The sequence below is a fragment of the Agelaius phoeniceus genome, chromosome 3 (genome assembly GCF_051311805.1).
Source record: "Agelaius phoeniceus isolate bAgePho1 chromosome 3, bAgePho1.hap1, whole genome shotgun sequence".
NCBI lineage: Eukaryota > Metazoa > Chordata > Aves > Passeriformes > Icteridae > Agelaius > Agelaius phoeniceus.
This window is the reverse complement of record NC_135267.1, coordinates 4700156-4717461: the sequence shown is the minus strand read 5'-3', so window position 1 is coordinate 4717461 and position 17306 is coordinate 4700156. Positions and strand designations below refer to the sequence as shown.

The window sequence follows — 17306 nt, the reverse complement described above, 5'->3', positions numbered from 1 at the left end:
GTTCTTGCCTTCCTCCAGTTCTTTCCAATTTGCCTTGGGAATAAGTTTATTGTGTCTAAAGCACCATGGAAGACTAATTAAAGTGAAACCCACAACGTGTCTTCTCAACATGCTGCCCTCAATTTTATTTTTGCCCCTTGTTGTTCAAGCTGAAGGAAAAAAAAATGGGCTGTGACTTTGATTATCTAAAAGAGATATCAAGAAATATCCCTCCTGAGATCTTGATATTTTTGCAGTCAACTGGAAAAGGATAAGGCACAAAAGAGCCCCTCTTTATCCCTCTCCAGGTGTTAAGGGTGTGCCTGCAAAAAGCAAAGCATTTGTCCCAAAGAAATGCAAGGAACACAGAAATGCAAAATCATCTGCTTATACAGAGACACAATAATTAGAGGGACACTTTTACAGGGCCAGAATAAAGCTTCAAAAACTACCAGAAAATTTGTTGGCTGCTGCTGGTCTTGTTTCACTTGGGCTGTTTGAGGATTTGTGCAGCACAGAAAGAAAAGATGCTATAGGTGGCTGAGTCACTAGAAGAAGAGCAATTCCCATGGCTCATGAAAAAGGCAGGGTGACTTGGACCCAGATGTTGCACAGCTGGGCTTGGAGCACATCCAACATCACCCTGTTATGGCCACAGTGCCTGAGTCTGCTGGAAACAAAGCCAGCAATAGCCACTGATCTGCAACATCTGAGAGCAAAGCTGGAAATACATTTGTCCATCCAGCAGACTAGAATGATTCCTCCTTCAGCCTGAAGCTCTTCCATCTCTCTTCCCTCCTGGGGAATTGAGATCCAGAGAGGTTCAGGATTTGCCAAACTCACAGATGAGTATCCCAGCCACCAACTCATTTACTTTCCCCATCAGTGTCACAGAGTGTTGCAGGTGAATTGTGCAATTCCCAATTTGGTATCCAAGCACCACAGGACCCACCAAGGGTGGGAGTTCAGAGATTCATCCCTTGGTCACTGCTTTCAGAAAAATATATATTGTCTTCCATCACCCATGATCATCATTCTCCCTTCCAGCAACAGCTCTTGGAGCAAAGTCCTGCTCCACACACCAGGCAGCAGAATATGAGAAATTTGTGGCAAAGAACATCAGATTCCTGAAAGGATTCATTGGCAGAAAAAGGTACCCAAATACTTGTCAGACTCCTGGAGCTACACAACCCTGCTAAATCAGTGACAAGTGTGAGAGCACACCAACTCACCTGTGTTTGGTTATGGGGGGTGGCAAGCATGTCTCCAAATATTGGTCCAATAAACACACCCCCATCATAAACCACACGAGTAGAAACAGTTGGCTTCAGGCCAGTGAGCTTTTCAGCAGAGACCTGGCAAAGATCAAGGAATTTAAGTTTCTCATCCTTTTTTGTCCTGTGATTTTAAATTAAAACAGAATCTTTACAAGCAATAACTCCTGGAAACTTCTCACCCTTCTTCCATGAATCATATCTGCACCTCTAAATCTACATAACTTAAGGTTTTGCAACACCTCCCTGTTCCCACCTCCACCTTGCAGTCAAAGAGACGACAAAGAAGTTCAGGAGTCAGGTTGGTAAATGAACTTCTAATAGCCAATAATATAATTTGGATTTAGGCACTGAAAGATCTTCTCAAAGACCTGACTTTAGGTAAAACAAGAGCCTGTGCAAGAGCTGAAGATGCAGCTCAAACTTTTTTCACTCTCCAGGCCAACATCTTGGGCACTGGAATTTGTTGAAAATGACATCACACTTTTAGGAGCTGAATATCTAAAGAAACAGTGTTTCTTTTTGATGTAGGAAACATCTCAGTCTGAGTCCTTACTCAAAAAGTTCCTTTTGCTTGAAGCAAAACTAACATGACAAATCTTGGGATGGGAGAGTGTAAAGTGAACCTCCAACCTGAGACCTATGAGAACCAGATACAAAACCAGACAAAACAGTTCTCAGAAAAATTCCCTCTTGGCAAATAAATGATGCCACAAATCTGTGATGAGCTCCAGTTACTGTACTGAAACATTAAGGTATATATAATTAAGAAAGATTTCATTTCAGTGAACCAGTCCCTTTGCTGCACAGAAATTACACTCAAGTCTCCTGGTTTTGAATCACAGACTCCATATAATGTCTTCTCCTAAAACTGGGGTGTTTTTTTAATAATTTTAATCTGGAATTTGCTTAAGGTGCTGTTCCTAACAGGAAGATTGCCTAAATTTCCATGGTGTCTTCATAAAAACAACCATTGTGAGAGTGAATCAGCCAAGACCAAAGACATCAAATGAGGATTAAAGTGGGGATTAGTAAAAGAAATTACTGTACACTGATAACATTGGGCAAGTCCCCAGCTGTTTTTTTCCAAGTCAGTGTCCAGACACTTTCATAGCACGAGCTGCAGTCTCTGGTCACAGTGAAGTCACTGGTGTTGAAGAAGGGAGCTGTGAAATTGTCCACATTGTCCTGCAAAAGCCTGCGGAGCTGGTGGGCAGAGATGTGCACTGGAACACCTGCAAAAGATGTTAGGGAGCAGTGGATATCTCCATTTCCAGGAGACCACATCTGCCTGCTCCTAGGAAAGGAAGAGGTTTCATTGTGAGTGCTAGGCTGTCATGGTTCAACCCTCTGCAGCTGCCAAAAGAGGGACCTTTATTGGACCCTAAACACCAAAAAATTATAGAACTATAGAATAGAATCATTTTATATATATATATATATATATATATATATATATATATATATGTAATATTACATATAATATATATATTATATTATTGTAATGTAATAATTATTACATTAATTCTATTAATTATAGAATAGAATCATAGAATGATTTGGGCTGGATAGGACTTTAAAGGTCATCTAATCCCAGCAAAGAACCTTACACCAGGTTGCTCAAAGCCCCATCCAACCTGACTTCAAATGTTTCCAAGGATGGGGCATCCACCACCTCTCTGGGCAAACCCTGCCACTGTTTCCCCAACTTCATCATAAAAAATTTCTTCCTAATGTCTAATCTGAAGATCATCCACACTATTTAATAAGATTCAGTGCCATGCTTTAGTTGAGGTGTCAGGGAATGGGTTGGACTCGATGATCTTGAAGGTCTCTTCCAACCTCGTGTGATTCTGTGAACAACCAATGTGGCCTTGAGCACACCCAGACATGGGGCAGCCAAAACTTCTCTGGCAATTAATTCTTCCCTTGGCTTCCTGCTCAGGAAATCCAGGCCCTGACCTGCATCTTTCCTTACCTGGTATCACTGTGTTGGCCAAGTGGATGTGGAAGGTTCCTCCAAGAGGTGGGGATGACCTCTGCAGCCTCTGGATGGTGAGGCTGACTCTCACATCCTCCGTGGACACGCTCAGGTGTCCATATTCCTTAGAGCCCTCCCCAAGCACTGCACCTCTGTGGGACAGAGAGGGGGTCACAGGAAGGCATCAGCAGTGGAGACCCTCACTGCTGACACCCCCAAGTCAACCAACAGCTCAGGGACACCTATGGGAACAACACTCCTGAAGGATTTAAGGGGAAGGTGCCCAGACCTCAAAAAAAAGCCTGAATATTCCCAACTTCTCACTTCTTATCACTCTGTACAGCTCCCTGAAAGGTGGATGTGGTCAGGTGGGGTTGGTCTTTTTCTCCAGGCAGCAACTGAGAGAACCAGAGGACACAGTCTTCAGCTGTGCCAAGGGCAATATAGGTTGGATATTAGGAAAAAGTTTTTTAAGCAAAGAGTGATAAAGTACTGGAATGGGCTGCCCAGGGAGGTGGGGGAGTCCCCATCCCCGGATGTATTTAAAAAAATACTGGATGTGGCACTGGATGCCATGGTTTAGTTGAGGTGTTAGGGCTGGGTTGGACTCGATGATCTTGAAGGCCTCTTCCCACCCAGTGATTCTGTGGTTCTGTGAATTATGCAGGCAATTCACACAGCAAAAAAATATGGAAAATTACCTTTTAAAATTTATGATAGAAGAAATAATTTATACAGCATCAAGCACCAGGTGCAAACCAGTGGTGTTTAGAAACACCACTACTGGTGTTTCTAAAGAACCAGCTCAGTGCAACCTGGACAGCATCTGCCACAGCAAAGCAAAAAATATTTCCTGCTGGACACTGTAACTTCCTCAAACCCATGAAAATCTCAAGTCCCCTGAATTACAGTAAGGTTTCATATTGTACAATCATTTAGGAAAAGACCCCTAAGATCGAGCCCAATCCTCAGCCCAGCATTACCAGGTCCCTCATTAAACCATGCCCCCAGACACCACATCTGTAGTGGAGTCATTCAAGTTCACAAAAGTCCAATTTCTAAAAGTCAAAATGCCGTTCTCCTTCGCCACTGAAATTCTGGTGTTTCAAAGGAAAAGGAGCCTCTCTGTGGTACAACGATGCCACCGTGTGTTAAGAGTCTGGATAACCAGTGGCTTCTGCGGAGCAAATTTCCACAAAACAAAACCAAAAGGATCACTGAGCCCTTGTACAGCTGGTACAAGATTTTAGCCAATATTCCTGTTCTGACAGGGGTAGGAGTTGCATTGGATTAAATCATAGCTCGTTTTCAGCAAAGAGAAAGAGCCAGGTTTATTTTGAAGATGTCCAAAGACAGTGCTCAGCTCACCCATTTTTAAAGCTTGTGCTGATCCCTGCTTTTCTCTGATACCTTCCTCAGTGAGATGGAAAAGTCCACCTGTGCCTAACACCTTTTTTTAGCCTGGTGAGGGGTATTGTGATCAAACTGCTTTTTAATTTTTTTTTTTTTAATTATCTAAACAGGTGGATCTTCTTAAATCTTCCTCTTTCAGGTATTTTCCTCAGCTCTATAGTGATGCTTATGGCTTTTCCCCCTTTTTTTTTCTAAATTTATTCAAAAAATATAGCCATCAGTGTTATTTGCAGCATTCCAATGTCAGTCTTCAGGCTCCACACAGGAGTAAAAATTTTCTCTCTTCTTATTAGTTACACCTCTGGTTATTCATCTCAACCACCACAAACATCCCTCTGTACTCTCATTCCTGCCCTTACCCTTGGTGGTTTATGTTAAGATACTAATTTGACTCAGCTGGATACAATCCAACTTTTACAGGACTTATTTTCTACCAGTACAAACCTTTAATGTTACAGTCTCTGATCTGGTTATAGCCCCTGGCTCTGATTCCTCTGTCATTGTTGGGAGGAACAGAAACCTCATCTCAGCAAACAAGGACACCCAAGGTGGACTTCCAGTGCCTAATATGGTCTCATTAACAGTGGTGTTGCACCTAATTGGTGTCATTAACAGTGTTTTGGAGACGCCTCTGGATGATCTTCATCCACTGTTCCAGAAGGGCTTAGATTTCCTTCCAATCCCACATCACACCTTGGTGACCCACAAATATCTGACACCCCAAGTTACCTCAAATTTTTTCAGCACCTCTTGTTTCAGCAGCTGAACCCAGCTCCAGGTACATTGGGGGAGCTCTAAGAGGTGCTACAGGCTATTGAGATGAGCTGCTCCCTGTCCCTACCTTGGAGAGAGAAGGGGCAGACTGGAACCACAGCCAGACACCCACCAGGACACGTTGTAGGTGGGAGGAGACCCCACCACAGACACTGCTTCAATTATTCTCCCCTCTGGCCACAGGGGTTTGGGGTCTCTCTGAGAAACTGAAAGAAAAAACATAAACATTCATTAGAGCAAGGAGAGCAGAGGTGACTATGCCCAGGGTATTGCCATTTCATAGCTGGAAATGCCTGCTTGGTTTTGGTTTTTTTGGGATGTTTTTTTGTTTTGGTTTAAGTTATATTTCATAGAATCATTAAGTTTGGAAAAGGCCTCTAAGTTCACAGAGTTCAGATATTCTGCAGCACAGCCCAGTCCACCACTAACCCATGTCCCCAAGTGCCACATCATTTTTACACCTTTCCAGGGATGGTGATTTCACCACAGCCTGTTCCATTTGTAGAACCACATTTTCAAATAAATCAAGAATATCGATATTTTGGCAATTCCTTCTTGACTGCTGTCACCAAAAAAAATATATATAAGTTCAAGAAAAAGAAGTATTTTTGTGCCTGTTGTGAAATTTCCCGTTGAAAAAGCTTCATCCCTCCTTATTGCTATAGATTTAACAAAATTTCTTGGGGGGAAAAAAACAAACCAAAAGAGATGCCTTTACCAATCACAGCTCTGTCAGCAATGATGAGCTCATCAAGATAAAATGATCCAGGTGTTTCTTTTTGCAGCACAGGGCTCTGCAAGTCTATCTGATGCACAAACACTGGGGAATTGGCTGGGAGGTCCTGGAGAAGCACAGAGACATTCACACAGCTCTTCCAGAGGTTGGTGCAGGTAAATGTCCAGCTGGAAGACACCAGGGTTGGGACAATAAACAAATTTTGAGGTGATTGTGAAGATTCCAGGTAATATCAGGCTCTGGTTTTGTTGCTACTGACATTTAGCACAAGTCACATCCTCAGTGGTTTCTGATTACTCACCATGTCCTTGTTGGGTTCCCCAGAGTGAGAAATGAGGATTTAGATCTCTGCTTATGTTTTCCTCTCTGAATCACTAGAGTGGGATATGGGAATGACTACACCTGCCTTATTTTTGGCAAAATACCACAATGGCATCAGTGACCTCAATGGGGGTCAATCCAAAATTCAACCCCTCAGCTCTTTTCATTTTTTTACACCCCTGATTTTTTTAAGTCTGCCTGCCCTAAGCTTTATGTCTGCTACCAAATGTTTTCTACTCATTGATTTTTAAGTGAATAAAGAAAATCAAAGGCTACACCAATTTTCAAAGCTTTCAAAGGGTGGAGTAAAAAAAAACCAAGCAATTCTCTCTCTTACTGCAGGAAATTGACTGGGAAAGAAACCGGGGAACTTATGTTCTCAAAAATCTTCAAGTACATCTGTGTGTCACTGAGGTGAGATAGTGCATGTAGCAAGAAACATGGAAGTTCACTCATTAAATCCTCCAAAAAGCAAAGAAACACATTCCAGCAATGCCTCTGCTGGCACTTTGTCAGATTACTCCAACAGACAAATTGTTCCTATATAAATAAGAGCTTCCCTCATTTTCCCTACTGCACCTTCTTATGGAAAATTTAATCTCTGATAACTGTAATTGTCTGGATACCTTTCAGAGTCAGTTTCATTGAAGTCCCACTGGCAGGTGAGGTTTCTCCTCACTGGACATGAAGAGACATTAGTGTAGGACATTGAGAGGTGGAGGATGTTGCTCATATGTCCTTTATGTGCAAAACACACCTGCAAAAATGGGGGAAAGACTTTCACAAATCAAAACACAGATAATTTATATATAATGTACATGGAAGATAGAGGAAGAGATTATATTTCAGTTCTGGTTTAACACTGGGTTGTTTGGCCTGGAGAAGAAAAGACTCTGGGGAGACCTTAAAGACTCTGCCAGTGCCTAAAGGGGCTCCAAGAGAGCTGGAGAGGGAACAAGAGCCATAGAAGACAATTTTGGCACCCAGGTGTGCCACAACATGGCATCAAACTGACCCTTGGGGCTTCTCTGAAGTTTTGGGTTTATTCCTGTCAAAAGCAGGAGAAGATGAGCATAAAAGTGAGCAATGGATCACCAAACAACAAAGGATTTTTTCCTTTTGTCAAGAAATGGTTGTCCTTGTCCCTTCCACCTTTCTCCAACACCATCCTACTTCTTCCTTTCCCACAGCAAGGGCTGTATCCCCAGGAACAGTCAACAACCAGGTGTGTTAAACATTATCTACATCTCAGAGATCTCAAACCAAATAAAAGGTGCTCTGTTCTGTGCCAAGACATGATGCTTGATAGATTTGGGGGCATTGTAAACAACCAGATGACTTTATGTTGCTTATTAGGCTCTGAACATTCAGTGCCCAGTGCAAGCTGCTCATGAAGAGAAGCCACTCACATGTGGGTATTTAGCAAGGTCATATTTTGGTAGTGTTGGTGGGGAAGTTTTCACCATCTGGCTTGGTCTGTGGATGCTGAACCTCCCACAGAAAGGCTCTGTTCCACTGACAATGTGTCCTGTGGTGATGATGTTCTCCATATCTGACAAATAAAAAAGAAAAGAAAATGAGAGTCAAGATTCATGAAAATACAACAAGTGGGTATCGAGAAACTGTCAAACAGGCCTACTCTGAGAATTCTCCTGCCAGAGTTCAAGAAGTGTTTGTACAACACTCTCAGACACAAATTCTTGGGGTTGTCCTGTACATACCCAGGAGTTGGATTTGATGATTCTTGTGCTTCTCTTCCAACTCTGGATATCTTACAATTATTATATTGATCACTGTGATTATTATATTGATCATATTGTTTTTAATGCGTACACACAACAAATAGATGATAAACATGAATATGTACTTATACCCATTAAAAGTGTAAATTTCCTACCAGTAAAAGTTTCAAGAACACTTATGTCATAAAAGTAGATCCATTCTCACAATAAATACTGCTTATTTGCCAAGGAAGCTCCCTACCTTCTTTCTCAAAGCCACAGTGAAAGAGGATTTTAGCAGAAGTTGGTTCAGTTTCACATCCTACTGAAAGGAGTTCTTCTATTGCTGCTTGCACCTTTAAAATAAATTAAGAAAGTAGAAAGCAGTCAGTTACAATCATTTCAGCAGAGACTTCAACACATACTTCATTTTTCATCAGCCAGGGATCAGTGGCACAGCAGCTCTTAACAAGCAGGTAATCAAATATTAAGAGAATAAAAAGGTTAAATAATAATATAACAAAATTTATCTCAACAGAGTATAAACTTTTATGTTTACATAAACATTTTCAGGGGTGTGAGACATCCTCAGTCTAATGACTGCCATGGAGCCATCACTCAGGGTCGCTTTAATGTTGACAAATTCACAATCAAGAGCCTCAGGGCTGTTGAAGAAATCAGAGCCATACAAGAGCCAGAGCTCATCTGGCATTAGAGAAGAAGTCCAAGGATCTGGATCAATGAAAGTCCAAGAAATCTGGATGTTGTGATAAGCTTAGAATACACTTGGGAGTCAATGCTCAAGGAAAAACAATCTCACTGTAAGATATTCTCAGTTTAAAAAAAATCACCTCTCCATCACATTAACTTTATCTCAGCTTCTGGGCCAAATCTTAACTTCTATCAAGCACCAGAGCTTCACCAATTCCCAGCAGAGGACTCTGTGTGTTTAATGGCACCTACCTGTTGAGCTGTAGCATTTGTGGGGATCATTTTTAGTGTGTTGTTCCAGGAGATACTGAAATAACCTGTACCAGACACAGTCAACATCTGGGAGAAAAAGAGAAGCAAATCAAGAAATGAAAACAAATGCAAACTGCATGACATATATACACTTCAAACCTGGAATCTTCTACTGGGGAGGATTTTACAGCCAGCACTTTGCCTTTTTAAGCATCTGTGATGAACCAGGGATCCCTTCCAAGAGTCACTTCAGCTACTCATAAACTGCCCTTGTCCTACAAGGACAAGGATTCTTACATTAACAGGAGAACAAGGGATACATGACTTGTGCAGCTGCAAATGGTCCTTAAAGCCCCTGTCCTGCAGGAGTTTAACCTTTAGGAAAAAACTTCCCTCATTCCTGAGTGCTCACACACACCCACTCATGTATGTAAAAACCATAGACAACTTCAGCTCACAATGCTCTTCTCATCATCTGTCTCAGGAGCTGGTAAACAAGATGGAAACACACTTTTTTTTTTCACACCTGGCACCACCAAGGCAGCTGCAGGCAGCACTGACCTGCACTTCTGGGAGGTGCAAGGCTCGAGCCTGAATTTCGTGCCGCTCAGTGTAGTAGTTGTTCACCACATGGGGGTCCAGCCACGTGTTGTGAATCTGGACTCCAACTCTCATCCCCTTGCTGGGTGTCTTGGCATGATGCAGTGCTTCCAGGTAGTACCTTGAGCCAGCAGTTAGCTCAAATTTCTGGGATTTTGGCTGCCAAAGTTCACTCCAGTTCTTCACCCAGTTCTCAGACCACTCTGAATTGCCAGCAGGGAGAGAGGCAATTCTCACCTGTGTGCAGAACAACCAAATCACAGAATCACAGAATGGTTTGGGATGGAAGGAACATTAAAAACCATCTCATTCCACCCCCTGCTATGGGCAGGGACATCTTCCACTATCCCAGGTGCTCCAAGCCCTGTCCAACCTGGCCTTGGACACTTCCAGGGATCCAGGGGCAGCCACAGCTTCTCTGGGCAACCTTGGCCAGGGCCTCACCACCCTCACAGCAAAGAATTTATTCCTCATATCCAATACAAACCAACTGTCTTTCAGTTTGAAGCCATTAAACCAGTTAGTAACATTTCTCCATTCCCAAATAATATTTACTCCAATGCCACAGCTGCAAAAATAAAAAAACAAACAGCATATTTGTGTTTGAAACTGATAGCCATGGGTTGATGGCTCACAAAATTTCTTCCTATAATATAGGAAAAAGCCAGAATCTCAAAAAACTTTGTTTTAAGGTTCAATTCCATAAAGAAGATAATTGCTATGGCTTGTTCTAGCATTAATAATAGTTAATAGTTCCCCAAATAACTTTTCATGGCTTTAGTTCAGACAGAAGTGTGCTGAACTAACAACAAAAAATATTCTGGAAAAGACAATCAATTACTCTGGTTCCAAGAGTGATTTTTTTTTTTTTTATGAGCTATATAATGGAGAGGGCAGATGTAAAATATCAAAAATAATCACACAGCTTTGACTCTGCAATAGATTCATAAAAGATAATAAACCAATCCACACTGGGGAAATTCCCGCTTGTTATCACCTTAATTAAAATCCTTTCCATAATCATTTTTAATTTCCATTTCTCTCATTTTTTTCTACCAAAAGTAATACCTTCTGATTTGGATCTTGGGACAAACTTAAGTAGAGAGAGGCCTGACCATCTGCCTGAATCCAGAAGGTGTAATTGTTGGTCTGAGGAGCCACAAAAAACCCACGGAGTCTGGAGCTAAGCAAAAACAGAACATCCACAATATACAAAAGAGGTACAGCAAAAAAAACCCAAAACAACAAACCTCCCCACACCCCACCTTCACATATACACTGAGTAACAAGAAAACATCTTTAAACCATTTTAACGAAACAAACCTTGTTATTTCAAAGCTGAAGTAACCTCAAAATGGCCCAATTTCATATTAAATGTCAATTACGCCTTACAAAAGTTTCAAAAAGGAAAGAAAAAAACAGCTCCATGAAACCAAGTATGATTTTGTTGGTGGCCACTTCAGTGCATTTCTTCTCAAGCAAAGTCTTAACCCTGAACATGCAGAAAAAGCCAAAACCAGAATGCTCAGAATCAAACAACAAAAACAGAGAAGTGGTAGAAAAATGTAAGAATTCATGCACTTTGCACAATTTTTCAATATCATACCAGAAGTTGAAATGGGAACCAACACGGTTCGGGAATTTATTTATTTGTATTAACTCCATCTTGGCTGCCAACATTGGCTGAGAATCTGCCCCTCCACATCTGGCCAGAGCTCCAGCCCAAAACAGCCTCAAACTGGAGCTCCTTCTACTTCCAGAGCCAATTTTTTGGTGGTATTTCAGCATATCTAGGCCAGGTAGAGCAGAAACACTGAGGGAAAGCAAAAGGAGGAAAAAATAAAGCACTTCACTGCATATTTTAAGCTTCAAAAGGACCTCGGAGCAAAGGGTTTGCTTTGATTTATAGGAGCTGTGCAGTGAGGCTCTGCTATAAAGAGCTGTCAGGTGTTTTTGCTCCACCTTACACTGCTAAAGGTGATTGCCATGGCTTCGTCTCTTTTTAAGATCACTGAGTACCTGAAGGACTTCTTTGCCCCAGACAGAAACCTTACTGGGGAGCTGGCATTAGGTACAAACTGCCATCTGTATCCAGGACCTGCTTCTGTCAGATCAGAGGCATCATCCCAGACTTCAAAGAGAAGCCCTCTGTTTCCTAGAAAGTTGAAACAAAAGTATTCTCAGCAGCAGCCAGCAGAAATCCCAGAGCACATGCTGGAATCAGTGCTGTAGGAGGCAGGCCAGAGAGAAAATTTTAATAATAAATTGGTTCTGTTTGTGGGGTAGTTTGCAGTCTAAGGCAGAACACAGATCTCGCCATGGGGAATTTGTTTTACCTTGAAACTTTCCAACAGAAATAACAAAACTCTGCAGAGAGAACAACAACCAACCTGTTCATGTCTGCTATTGCAGGAAAAAGCACTGAGATGACCCACAGTCAAAGTTAAGCCTCATTTTATGCATTAAAATCTCCTACTGCAATGCTCCAGCCAAGGAGTGTCCCCAGAAGCCTCTGCAGTAACTCCAGTTCAGCCATCCTTCCTCTAAATATTTTCCATGCCTTTTTCCCCTCATTTTCCAGGGCCATGCACACCAGTCTCACCTTCCTCCCACCATCTCCTGTCTGCTTGTGGTGGGCTGAACTCTTCACCTTGGTTTTCCTGGCTACAGAATCACAGAATGGTTTGGAAGGGACCACTCAAGTTTACCCAGCCCAACCTCCTGCCACGAGCAGGGACATCTCCAACCAGAACAGGGTGCTCAGACCTGCACCCAAACTGGCCTTGAATGTTCCCAGGGATGGAGCATCCACCACCCTTCCGGGCAAACTGTGCCATGGCCTCCCCCACCTCATTGTAAAAAAATACCTTCCTTAGAAACAATTTAAATAGATCCCCTTTTAATTTAAAATCGTCACCCCCTGTCCTGCAACTAATAAAAGTCTATCCCCATGTTGTTTACATCCCCATGTTTCTGAGAACCTTTAGGAACTGGAAGGGGCTCTCAGGTCTCCCTGAAGCCTTCTCTTCTCCAGGCTGGATAACTCCAGCTCTCTCATCAGTCTTTCCTCATAGCAGAGGTGCTCCAGCCCTTGGATTACTTGTAACCCCCTTGCCTACCACCCCAAAATTGATGTTGAAGCAGACAGTGCTTTGGAAAACCCCGTTTCATGATTGCAATCATCACCAAATGGTTTCTGCCCTGCATTTCTGGGTGTGTTTGTTTATTTGGAGCTCCAGGAACAGCTCACCTGGCTGGGGGGCTCCATGTCTCCTGCCCTCACCAACAGCCTCAGTGGTGCATCTGATTTCCTGGGGAGAGACGTGCTTCACTTTACAGGGAACACCTGCCAGCAGGGAAAGGAGACAAAAGTGCTGTGGGAGACTTGGAGACACAGCTGAGCTGCAGCACAAACACATCTCAGAGTCGTGGAGTGGTTTGGGTGGGAAGGGGCCTTACAAATATGTAGTTCCAAGCAGCTTTCCATGGACAGGGTCACCTTCCACTAGACCAGGCTGCTCTATTGGAGCTCCTTTAGGAACTGGAAAGTGCTCCAAGGTCTTTAGCCCCTTATTTTCTCCAGTCTGAACAGCCCCATCTCTCTCAGCCTTTCCTTATAGCAGAGGTGTTCTATCCCTCTGATCATTTTTGGGTCCCTCCTCTGGATTCATTCCAACAGCTCCATGGTTTTCCTGTGCTGAGGACCCTGGATGTGGTGTTCTGGGTGGGATCTCACCAGAGCAGAGAGGCAGAATCCCCTCCCATCCACCGTGTTCCTAAGGCTTAGGAACCTTTACCTAGGTTCCTAAAGCTTAGGTTGCTTGAGCTTGTTCCTAAAAGGCATCAACATTTTGCCACAAGCCTGGGCTGGTACTACCTGCAAGCAGAACAGTTCATGCCCACAATCAGAATAACTGGAGCTTCCTGGAGGTGTGCAGTGGTTTTGGTTTGCTAATTTGAGATTTTTTTTGGTTAATGTATTAATGAGTGTGATGGGTTTAGTGTTGGTAAATTACCAGTATATTTATTAGGATGTATTTACTCATTTCCTGCTGTAAGGTAGGACTAGGAGAAAGGTGAAGTAGGTTTAAAACTTTAAAAGGGTATAAAAAGAAATTCATTAATAATAACTAAAAGAAGAAGTATTAAGAATTAAAACAAAACCTTTAGGATATTTCTCCTCCCCCTACAACCTCATTTTTCTTAATGACAATATAAAGAAACAAAACCTAAAATTTTAGTTTACTACTTCTAGAATAGTTTTTCTTTAGGGAGAGAAGTCTCTCTTGTTAATGTATGGAGATATCTCTACAAGAAAAGAGTTTTCTTGTGATTCTCTTTACAAATAGCAGCTGACCAGGGAAATACGTAATCATGAACTTCTTTCTCATTTTTCTCTAAGCTTTTCTCATAGCTGTGTTTGTGGGCTGTATTAACTTATGGGGTATTGTTTTAAAGATGAGTTGTTGAAAGGTAAAGGTTCTTATTATCCATCTACTTAGTATCACTTCTGTAAATGCCTCCCATGCAAAACAAGCATGAGGACAAGGTGAGTCCTACAATTCCCACACTGGCATCCCTGAACACCTCTTGGGTTTTGCAATCAGGGCCAAACTGTATTTAAATAAATAAAATTCACATTATTTGCTCTGCTCTTACCTGCAGCAGTGACCTGCACTGGCTCCTCAAAGAAATCCCCAGTGACAGTGAGCTCAGTGCCCCCTGCCAGGCTCCCTCTGGCTGGGAACACGGAGAAAATCTCTGCAGGGGAAGGAAAGAGGGATCTGAGCACAAGCCTGGCAGGGGTTAATCCCAGCCCTGTCTCTGGGAAAGCCTGCAGTGCACTTGCACTGCTTCCAGCCTGCTCCTGTGAATGAAACCAGCTTCTCACTGATCCCTTTTTTGGCAGCCTCTGGGAGACACCAGGGATGAGCAGCATGGATAATTTGGCCACATGGCAAGGGGGACACTGCAATGCTTGGGCTGTTACTTAGCAGGGGTTGCATCTGTCATGCTCAGTTTGCAAAATGCTCTGTTCTGTGCTATTGAGGATCTCTGGGAGAAAAAAAAAAAAAAAAAAAGGCAGAATTAAAACTGTTTTAATCCTCTCGATCTTCTCTAACTCACATCTCAACTTAGTCCTTAGTCCTTAGGTTTAAATGTTACCACTCTTTCCAATAATCCCTCAGACTTCAGGGACAAATGGATGGAGCAGAATATCTGAGTGTCCACATCACGACCATGAGATCCTTTCAGGACTTTATCTATTCCAAGTGTGCCATTCCACAGGAAAACTATTTTTCTTTTTGATGACAAATACCCACTTTGCACTCATATTGGAGTTTAACCACCCAGTTCTACTTGTATAGCTCTGGAAAAAAGAAGTCTAATAAGAAGATGATGAGGGATTTTGGTCTTTACCTGCATATTTTTTGTTAATTCATCTGGTATTTAAACACTAATTTTACAGTATTGACTACTAACTAGCCCAGGACAGATCTGGACAGATCTAGCAGATCTTTCTGCTCATGCTCTGCCCACAGCCAACTTCATGCATGGTTACTTCATTTTACCCTGCTTTAAATTGTAAATAAAGACACAAAATTAGCCTTCTTAACAAAGAGTTGTCTACAATACAGCTTGAAATGTCACGTGCAGGTTATTTTTAAGGTACCTTAAATAATTTTTTTAACTAATGGTGCAGTACCCTGCTATTCACCACTTACCCAGAACTCAATTCTTGGAGTAGGTGAACATCACCTCTTCCCTGTAGCCAGTGTAGGAATTCTCATCCTGAGGTCTGCATTTCCAAAATTTCAGCCTCATCAAATACAGAGTGATTTAAGGGGGAAAAGTTTCCCTATGGGCAACACCTCAACTCTGTAACTGATCTGACAGGACAAGGAACAACACAAATAAATCTGGTTGCTTTTTGCTTATAAAGCCCATACCAGAGGAGTGGAACACCAAAATGAGGACAAAACAGGATTAGATCCCTGGGAAAAGCAACAGTGAGAGGTGTTTTCCTAGATCACGCTGGGACTGAGGGAGGACAGTGCCAGTGAGGTGGATCAGTGAGTACCTGGATGAGTCTGGTACAGGAAAAGCTCCTGTTTGGCACTGATGAGCCAAGCACCTTTGTGCACTGCTGACCTGCAAGAGAGAAAATGCCTGAGATCCTGGGTCATGCAAATAAAAGCAAACCTTCATTTGGCAGGGTTGGACGTTCCAGAGGAACAGTGGAACATTTCTGCAAGCTCCAACTCCTTTCACCAGCACATTGATTCATGAGACCCCATTAAATGGTTTAAACACTTTATTAGAAGTACTAGCACATTGTAAAGTATGTTTTGACACAGTCAGAACCTGTTTTCACCTCCTTTTATGGTTAAAATCTTTCCCATGTGGATGAATAGTTAAAAGCAAGGTGAAAGGTTTTAGTGCAGCTAGATTTAACAGATCACAGAATGGTTTGGGTGGGAAAGGATGTTAAAGAACATCCAGTGCCACCCCCTGCCATGGGCAGGGACACCTTCCACTAGCCCAGGGTGCTCCAATCCCCATCCAACCTGGCCTTGGACACTCCCAGGGATCCAGGGGCAGCCACAGCTTCTCTGGGCACCCTGTGCCAGGGCCTCACCACCCTCAGAGGGAAGAATTTCTCCCTAATATCCAATCTTAATCCATCGGACTTCAGCCATTCCCCCTTGTCCAAGATAAAGTATCTCATGTTTTGGTCACTGAAGGTAAAGTATAAAACCCAAAAGTGGAAATACTTTGGGGAGAAACATTCTCCCATGTCATTCCAAATCTGGCAATCATCTCCTCAAGATAACAAACCTTATTTCTGAGCAATGAAACACATGATAAGGTAAAAGCATAATTCACTCATCCTGGACTGAAATGCAGCTCTATTCCCATGCAGAACCAGGGGAATAGAGAGAAAAGATTCTTTTACTCACTTTCCTTTGTTAAACACTGAGAAGCTGACGTTGTGGGACCCTGGAGGAGAGAAAAGTGACAAAGCTTTCAGGCAGAAGTATGAAGTAAATCCTACCAAACATTGTCCAGGTTCTCTGGGCCCAGTTCTCCCTTCCTTGTACTTTCCTTACAACAGGAAGGAAAATCTATTTTATATATTTAACTCACAATATCCTTCCCAAACAGGAAGGCTGGAGCTCAAAGCCTCCACAAGAAATTAGAAGCTTCTTCAGGGTGCTTGGAACTGTGGAAAAATGAAAGGGATCCCACCTGCTACTGGAGACTGTGACTAGAAGGGAACACCCAATTTATTCCTCTAATAAAGCACTAAAGGGGAGGGACATCACAGACAAGAAGGATTAAAGTAGGAAACTCAGCAAGGTCCCCAAATCCCACTGCTGGCTGTCAGCAATGCCCACATCACATCATGGTTTCCCTTCATGTCCTCCCAGGCTGTGCAGAGGACACAAACCAAGGCAGGGGCTGTGCTGCAAGCCCTGATCTGAAGCAGCTTTTATGGACTCAGCCCTGAGCCACATTCCAGTTTGGAAACAGAACAGAAA

The 17306-nt window shown here is 42.6% G+C and overlaps 1 protein-coding gene across 1 annotated transcript in view; it reads right to left on the bottom strand.

Annotated features, from left to right (window-relative positions):
• Positions 1-17306, bottom strand: part of PKHD1 (PKHD1 ciliary IPT domain containing fibrocystin/polyductin) — a 237640-nt gene that overhangs the window by 210379 nt on the left and 9955 nt on the right. Inside the window, exons 9-24 of the mRNA XM_054630011.2 lie at positions 16725-16764; positions 15845-15915; positions 14422-14523; positions 13013-13108; positions 11782-11917; positions 10831-10945; positions 9724-9999; positions 9163-9249; positions 8462-8555; positions 7888-8030; positions 7105-7235; positions 6140-6324; positions 5489-5627; positions 3232-3386; positions 2304-2488; positions 1212-1334 (exon numbers count right to left, since the gene is read on the bottom strand). Of these exons, the coding sequence (XP_054485986.2) occupies positions 1212-1334; positions 2304-2488; positions 3232-3386; positions 5489-5627; positions 6140-6324; positions 7105-7235; positions 7888-8030; positions 8462-8555; positions 9163-9249; positions 9724-9999; positions 10831-10945; positions 11782-11917; positions 13013-13108; positions 14422-14523; positions 15845-15915; positions 16725-16764 (2078 nt within the window). The remainder of the gene's footprint in view (positions 1-1211; positions 1335-2303; positions 2489-3231; positions 3387-5488; positions 5628-6139; positions 6325-7104; positions 7236-7887; positions 8031-8461; positions 8556-9162; positions 9250-9723; positions 10000-10830; positions 10946-11781; positions 11918-13012; positions 13109-14421; positions 14524-15844; positions 15916-16724; positions 16765-17306) is intronic.